Source organism: Mustela nigripes, chromosome X (genome assembly GCF_022355385.1).
Source record: "Mustela nigripes isolate SB6536 chromosome X, MUSNIG.SB6536, whole genome shotgun sequence".
Classification (NCBI taxonomy): domain Eukaryota; kingdom Metazoa; phylum Chordata; class Mammalia; order Carnivora; family Mustelidae; genus Mustela; species Mustela nigripes.
The window spans coordinates 117,636,836-117,644,899 of NC_081575.1; the positions used below are offsets into that span (position 1 = coordinate 117,636,836).

The following is an 8,064-nucleotide window of genomic DNA, read 5'->3' on the forward strand; positions in this document are numbered from 1 at the left end:
CTGCACCCTTGGGCTCAAGGAAACTGTGAGCGCTGCGCTCGGCCACCGGGTGGCCGCGCAGCCAGTCCGAGCCACGGGGCTGCCAGTGGCGGCACCCGCCTGGCACAACCCTGCGTTCTCCCTTGTCCTTCGCTCCGACAAGGGCCCCGGCTCCTGCCCAAAGCCTCTCCGTTTGCTCTGCACGACCACAGCCTGGGGCGCCGCCGCGTCACCTCACCCACTCTTCTGAATGCCACTGAGCCTTCCCGGGCAGACGCTGCCTGGCATTTTACTGGCCCCCGACAGGGGCCACCACTGCTGGCGGGGTGGTCCCTGGTCCCCAGACCCCGGGGAGAAGCGCTGTCGCCAAGCTGGCTTACATCTTGCTGTCCTCCTTCAGGACCAGCCCCACCACGTTCTTCAGCTGGAGCACGTTCACAAGAAGACACTCGTTGGCGCTGTCGAGCCTGGGAAGTAAAGAGCAGCTCGAGCTGGCACCCCCAGCCCCCGGGGTGGAGACCTTCCGGGGGCCCGTGCTGCTGCGGCCACCTCCCTGGGCGTCCTGGCCCGTGAGGGGACAGCTCCCTGCCACAACGCTCAGTACTGGAGGACGACCATGGAGCTGCTCTGGCCCGGCCCTCCTTCCCGCCACCTCTGTCCCCTCCCGGGAGCCACTGAAGTGGGCCAGGCGGGGCCAGGCCAGGAGCAGCGCCCAGACGGCGGGGGTCCCCACATCCCTCCCGGCCTGGAAGTGTGGGTCACCGGGTGGGCGCCGGTCTACAGATCAGTTCCAGGAGTGACAGGGGAGGAGTGTCCCGTACTCACAAGAATCCCACGTGGATCTGGGGCCCTTCGTTCCCACAGGTGTCTCCGGGCACAGACTCGTCAGCATCTTCACTCCTGAACAAAGCAGAGGGTCCCCGGCATTACCGCCCAGGGCGCAGGTGACCGCGGGCTCGCCAGAAGCTCTCTGGTGCTCCGGGCGCTTCTTACCGCCAGGGGCTTTCTTACACTGTGACTTAAATGACCTCTGACTGTGACTGAAAGGACACAGCAGGCCCACGACATACCTCTGTGGGGACCTGCCTACAAAGTGCTGTTGTCTTTGAGCAAACTACTCGGGGCAAACTTCCGAACTAACTCTTACGCCATCTGTGACAAGTAAAATGTGTGACAGACACCGGGAAGGAAACAACGGTGTCAAACGTGTCAAATCAAAACACAGCCCAGAATCCCAAGAGGTGTTCTGTCGTTACGAAGGGATTCCTCTAGCTTAGGAAAGAGGGAAGGAGGGAGAACATTCATTTCTAACGAAGGCCCTTTCTAGAAGGTCAGGTCTCTCTTGTCCACTGGCTCTCCTTTTCCAGCTAGCAGGGGCTTGGGCCTCCAGCTGACCAGGGCCAGACAGGAGGAAGTCATGCTCGGGCCACGGAAGGAGGGCCATCCTCCAGCCGCCACGCAGAAGCCGGAGGACTTTTCTCGGTGGGCTACTAAGGCCCAACTTCCAAAGTGGAGAGAAGCCCGGAGGAGATGCTAGCCTTGGAGACACACGTTGGCGACACTGCACAAGTCCCCGTAGGCACACGTCTTGTGCCTGACAGTAACACTGTGGCAAGTCTGCTGAGGAAGGAGATCAGCTTCTCACCTTTTGTTCAGAGGCTCAAATACCCCGCTATCGCTCGCCAGCGAATAATCCGACAGGCATGCGGACACTCGGCGCGCTCTCCTCTCCAGCCTCCTGGCACTGTCTTCTCGCAGAGTCACTGCTATAAACAAAAGACACACCTGGGGTCAGAGGTGACAGCACCGGGGGGCCAGGGACCGTGATGCCAAGAAATGAGCACCCTATGTTAGGGCACATACAGACTTACGGAGTGTTCCAAAGACACGCCATTCTATACACAGACATCATCAAACAGACATGCATATGTTTAAATTCGCTGCACTCAAATTTTTTTTTAATATTGAAAAACTGAAAAAATAAACTTTTGGCTACTTCTTTAAAAGCTCTTTACTTTTTTTGTTTGTTTTTTTTTTTTTTAAGATTTTATTTATTTATTGGACAGAGAGAGAGCACTAGCAGGGGGAGCGTCAGGGACAGGGAGAGGAGGAAGCAGGCTCCCCGCTGAGCAGTGAGCTCCACACGGGGCTTGATCCCAGGACCCCAGGGTTACGACCTGAGCCGAAGGCAGATGCTTAACCAACTGAATCACCCAGGCTCTCCTAAAATCTCTTTAAAACAGTCACAAATCTCTCTTCACCTCCTTAATGAGCACACAGAACAGAAGAAGATGCCCCTTCGTATCACACTTTGAGAAAGACCATCATCCCTGAAAGACCAGGAAAGAAAGGTTACCCCAAATGCGGACAGCACCTCTTCCTTAAATACATGTGAACGGGGGACGGGGTGATTTTCATTTCCTTCTTTACGATGCTTGGTATTTCCCATATTTTATACAATAAACATATACTCTGTATTTCACAACCAGAAAAAATTTTTTTAAATTATCCAAATAAACCCTAACAAGATGTGGTGACTTTCAGGTCAGAGGACACGGCCGGCCCCAGACTCAGCCTCTGGAAACAGCTCCTCTGATGGCCACGTCCTCCCGGCCGCCCAGGGGCCAGACCTGCTTCTTTCTAAAATTGCTTTCCTGGGGTTAGCAAGCTACTGGTACTAGGCGGCTTATTTTTGCCTTGTCTCTCTCTTAATCAAGAGCCGAAAGCAACCATCCACATTCTTCCTTTTAGCACTTCATGCCCTGTCTTTGCTCCTTCCCTCACAAGTTCCTTTTCACAAAGCCAGTGAAAGCCGGGCCGCCACCCTCCTGTGCCAGGTGTGAACGTGCACACGGGCGTGTCAGCGCCTTCCAGGGGGGCAGACTTGGTGAGGAGACGGGAAGTGAACACGGAGCCCCGAACGGGGCCTTCCTCTGACATCGCGATGCCTCCTGTTAGCAGCGCGGGTCCCCCCCCCCCCCCCGTCCTCTCTGTGCTTCCCTTCGGCCATCTCAGCTCTGAACACGACAATCTAGGCACCTGCGCAGCCCTACGTTGAGGGAAGTGTCCAGGCCACTGAGCACCAGCTCGCTTTCCACCCAAATCGTCATTCGCACACCGAGCCAGGCCAAACACGCTAGACAGCGCCCAGACGGACGGGCCGGCTCGGGCCGCAGCTCTCGGCCGCAGACGAAGGCTGTCCTTCCGGCGGTCTGCAGTGCCGGGCCCGGGCAGCTCCGGGCGCCTCTCCGGCCCGGGACCGAAGCCGGCTCCGTGCCGCGGCGGCCGGAGGCGCGGACTCTCGGGGCCCAGCTCTTCTCGTCACTCCTGCCCCTCGGGAGGCGCCGAAGGCCTCAGCTCGGAATCCGGACGGAAGCCCTTTGTTGCGCCGCTCCCTGCCTGCACCCCGCGCCCCGCGCCCCGCGCCCCGGCACTGCGCTCGGCTTCCCGGGCACAGCCTCGCGCTCCTTCCAGGCCGGCCCGCGAGCGAGGAGCCCGGGCCCTTCCGGCGAAGCCGCCAGTGCAGCGCTCACACCGCTTCTCTCTCACTGCAGCGCCAGTCTCGGAGGAGAGAAAGGAAACGAAGGAATGAGTCCTCAGTGATCCCGGGCTTAGTCACCGCATTCACAGAGCGACTGGCAACTGGCAGCAGGTGTCGGAAGGAAGTAGATCAGCCGTGGCCGGGGCTGAGAAAAAGCGCATAGCAGCTCCCACGCTACACCCGCGGCCACCTGCTCCGGGGCCTCCAGACGGCGCGACGGGGCGCGGGGCGCAAGGCCAGGGAAGGAAGGAACCGACGGCCCTCCCGGCATTCCTTGTGAACATCACCGACCTTTCTACCATTAAAGACAGACAGACAGACACTGAGACCTAAGGACATCAGCACTGCTTGATGAAAAGCAAATACAATGAAAGTCACATTGTGGGCAAAGCTGCCAGGTGGCCTATTAGTAAAATAATGACAGCCACTGGTATGTGGGAAAAATACACAGGAATATGTACTTCAAGCTTTTAGATAAGTTCTTATGCAACTTTAGTAGCCATGATAAATATTAACAGTGAAATAATAATAATAATATTAATAATAATGATAACGGTAACTAGCAAGCTTCTTTAAGGCATAGCTATGCGGTATGCCCCTCCTGGCCACACCCCTCCCACGCTAACTACACAGATTCATCGCACAAAGATGTGCCCACTGCCTGACCAACAAGGTGAGGGATTCCAAGGTCACTTACAGTGAACGTTTCTGTTGAGCCGCATGAGAAAGGAGATAAAGAAAAAAGCACAACGTGAAAAAACTGCAGAATTTAAGCCAACAGTTTTAAACAGAGTATGAGTATCATTAAAAAGTCAATCAGCGGATGAATAAAATCAAGGTTTCCCAGATTTAGATTAGCAAATACTAATGGGAAAAGAAAACAGGAAAAGACTTCAAAAGTCACGATACATTTGGCTTTTTAAAAGATTTTAAGTAATCTCTACACCCAGCGTGGGGCTTGAACTCACAACCCTGAGATCAAGAGTCACAGGCTCCATGGACTGAGTCAGCCGGGTGTGCCGACACAGTTGGCTTTTGAAATCCCAGAAAGACAAAAGTGTAGTAAAAATATTAAAAACGTTGAAGATTAGAGTCTATTCCCCCACTCCCCTTGCCCACCTTCTGCCTCCTCAGCTTGATTTAAAACACACAATGGAAGAAGTGACTCCTAGAGGTTGCTTTATAGGTTTGGGCAATTCTGAATTTCCACATACCACAATTTTATCTTTCGAACAGCTAAACGTGCCGGAGGTCAAACTTAGGCTGTCCTGTTCCTAAGGAAACTAGAAAGTCGGGGGGAACTATGTCATAAACGCGGGCGTCATAAACGCAGGCAGAGTAACAAGCAGGACCAAGATCCCTGCCATCTTTACGAAGCTACGATGACTCTAGGCTCAAGTGTTCCCACAAACATCAAGAGAGGCCAGAAGTCACCCAGTGTCCACGCCTGGAGCTGGTTCCCCAACCCAGCCTTCGCAGGGGGCACCCACTAGGACCAATGCATTCACAGAGTTAAGGATTTCAAATCTATAAAGACCCAAGTCAAGGGACACTGTTATACAAGAACTGACCACAAGGTCGCAGTACCCAAACACAGCATAACCAAATACCTCCCAGTCTAGGGACTGAATTACACAACATTAGCCAGAGTGGGAAGAAAAAAATAATCAGGATCGGAAACTCAATCAGCTCTTCTCCCCTCTCACCCTGTCTTTCCCCTGGCCCAAAAGGGCCCCTGGGCCTTGGGACTTTCTGCCTAACAAGACTGATACTCGTGCCTCAACCTTTAAAGCCAGGCTGGCAGGGAGGCAAGGCACTGAGGGCAATCAGCTTAAGCAACAACAGATGTGCCATTTGGTCCCGATTTTGTGTTTTCTTTTTTGAATTAAAGGAGTAAACATGGAACGCTGAACCTGTGATTATAAAGAACAAAGGGACGAAGGGCACCTGCACACGTGAATGAATGCCAGAAACCATACGCCTGGGGATGCGAAAGGCATGCTTGTAAACACAGAGGAGACAGCAAAGTCACAGGTGCCGCAAAGCCACAGGGCGGCCTCCCCAGCTCACACATCCCTGGTCCAGCAGGCAGGTGCTAACAGAGCCTATCATTTGATTAGAGCCACAGTAACCAGCGTGCTTACATATGTAAAACTCAGGCAAACACAACGGTGGTGAGTGAAGACCGCCTTGTTCGTGGGCAGGGAAGCCAAGCCTCAGCCGAGTCCGCGCATGCACTCAATCAATCAAGGTCATGCAGCTAGCCGGCCAGCAGGCCAGGCAACAGAGTCTGGGCCTCGAAGCTGTGTGTCTGAAGCTGTTACCACCATACCGCCCTGGCTTTGTCCTCACGTGTCGTCTCTGCCCCCTGCTGCAGGACCGCTCAGCGGTACACGGCCAGACCAGGCCTCTTGGCCTCAGCATTACCGACCTCTTGGCCAGACGGCTCCTTGTGACGGGGGCCGTGCCGGGCACTGGACAATGGGGAGCCGCACCCCTGGCCTCCACCCACTAGATGCCAGCAGTGCCCCCTCGCACAGCCTTCACTTGTGACAACACAAACCTGTCTCCAGCCACTGACCAGTACCTTCCAGGGTTCAAATACTCCCCTGGTTGAGACCCACTAAGCTACACAAATATCTTGTGTCTGCCTAAATGGAAGGTGTAAAACCTTGCCGTGCATATAAAAGTTCACGAACCTGAGGAAGGAGACCTTGCTCTTGGTCCTCTCGGAACTCTAAGGGAGTTAAAGTTGCTGCAGTTTGGCTCAGAAAAGCACACGGGGTCCAGATGAGGAGGGGCGGAGCCTAGGCCCTGCTCTGTGCATAAGCCATCGGTTGGAATGTTCTCTGGAGCGCCAGACCCGTTTTCTATGGGGGCTACCACTGGTCAGGCCCGGGCACCAAGGACAAGCTGAGGTAACTGACTGGATGCACAAGGTCGGCCTGGCTCCATCTGAGGGGCACCAGAGACATCGCTTGGGTGAAATGACGGATGCTTACGGGCGTGTCTTTTGAAACGACACCAATTATTTTCATTCCCACGTTTGATAAATTACAGCTTTGAAAACTGGGAGGACAAAGGCTGAAGAGATGAAGTCACAGGTTCACCGGAAGTAGAGTTTTCCCCTGGGGCTACGAGCAGACCCAGGCCAGGGCTGCTCTCTGGGGGGGTACGAACCCCGGGGAGCTCACGGAGGCCCCAGGACCTCCTGAGCGGCCTCGGACTGCGGGAGGCGGGGGTGCTTACCATCCTTTTTGACAATGGAGCGCATTCTGAAGACAAGCCAAACTCCTGGGGAAGACGACCTGACCAGCTCCACGACCTCTCCAGACCCCAGACCCCGGGGCCCCGGGAGGAAAGCATGCAGCCGGCAGGCGTGACCCCACCAACCGTCTGAAACCAAAGCTCGCTATGGAATCGAAGAGCCGGCTGACGTCCGCGCAACTGCACGCGATTTCGTCCCCAAACCCGAACCCGCCGTTTCCCCAGCACGAGCAAACCCGCAGCACTCCTCAGTACTCACGGGCAGCCGTGGGAGCGACGGTCGCTTGGGCTCCTCGCTCGCGAGGTCCTTCCCCTTCCCCGAGGAAGCCGTGCGGCTGAAGGGCAGCTGTGCCCTGCAAGTCTTCATCCCCCAAAGCAGAGGCCTGGGCCCGCAGTCTGTCGAGGGTGCCCAGGCCGGGCACCTCGAAACCGTCCCCCAGTTGGGCCAAGGGCGAGTCGCGCGAGGCGGGGAGGAAGGGCGTGTCCAAGGGCGAGCTCGGGGGGGACAGAGAGGACAGGGAGGAGCGGGAGGACAGGGAGGCCAAGGACTGCGGCGTGTCCAGGGAGCGCCTCTGCTTGTGGAAGGCCGAGGGCACCGGGGGGTCCAAGAAGGGGGCGTCTCGTCCCAGGGAGTCAAAGGGAATGAGATCGAAGCGCAGAAGCTGGCCACACTCGGCGTCGGGTTTCTCGTACTGTGGGAGGCCGTAGATGTCGGTGAAGCTGACGGAGCTCAAGGACCCGCGGCTGGAGGCCAGCGAGCCCCGGCTGGAGGCCAGGGACCCGCGACTGCTCCCGGAAGACACAGTCAGGGTGCTGGCGGACAGGCTGCAACAAGAGATGCCCACACTCTTAGAAAAGCGCCCCGGAGACCCGTGCTTGAACCCCGCCGCGGTCCACTGCGAAGTGGAGCACCTGGTCGGTTCCAGGGGGAACAGAATCCTGCTCCCCCGTCCCCTGCCCTGGAACAGAGCGTGACTCTAACCACTCACAAGCATTTGTGAGGCACCTCCACTAGTATTTCCTTTGCTTCTTGTGACTGTCAGTCGAGAGCGGTAGGTAACATCGGAGACTCATGCCTGGCTTCAGGTCCCAGCTCCCAAGGCCGACCAGCCGAGCCCACCGGGTCAAGTGACTTGCCCTTTCGGGATCCCCCCACCCTGCTTTCTCACTGGGGGCTGCAAGATAATCATGCCTACCTCGTGGTGGTGTGAGGGGGAATTACTGAGAAAATAAGACATGGAAAGCCTGTAATATATAATATATATATATATATATAT

The 8,064-nt window shown here is 56.1% G+C and overlaps 1 protein-coding gene across 2 annotated transcripts in view; it reads right to left on the minus strand.

Annotated features, from left to right (window-relative positions):
* Nucleotides 1–8,064, minus strand: part of WWC3 (WWC family member 3) — a 71,627-nt gene that overhangs the window by 18,053 nt on the left and 45,510 nt on the right. The window contains exons 10-13 of one of the 2 annotated variants that reach the window (XM_059384791.1): nucleotides 7,047–7,612; nucleotides 1,625–1,742; nucleotides 805–879; nucleotides 360–446 (exon numbers count right to left, since the gene is read on the minus strand). In XM_059384791.1, coding sequence (XP_059240774.1) covers nucleotides 360–446; nucleotides 805–879; nucleotides 1,625–1,742; nucleotides 7,047–7,612 — 846 coding nt within the window. Of the gene's footprint in view, nucleotides 1–359; nucleotides 447–804; nucleotides 880–1,624; nucleotides 1,746–7,046; nucleotides 7,613–8,064 lie in introns of both variants that reach the window. The other variant, XM_059384790.1, reaches the window with a different exon arrangement.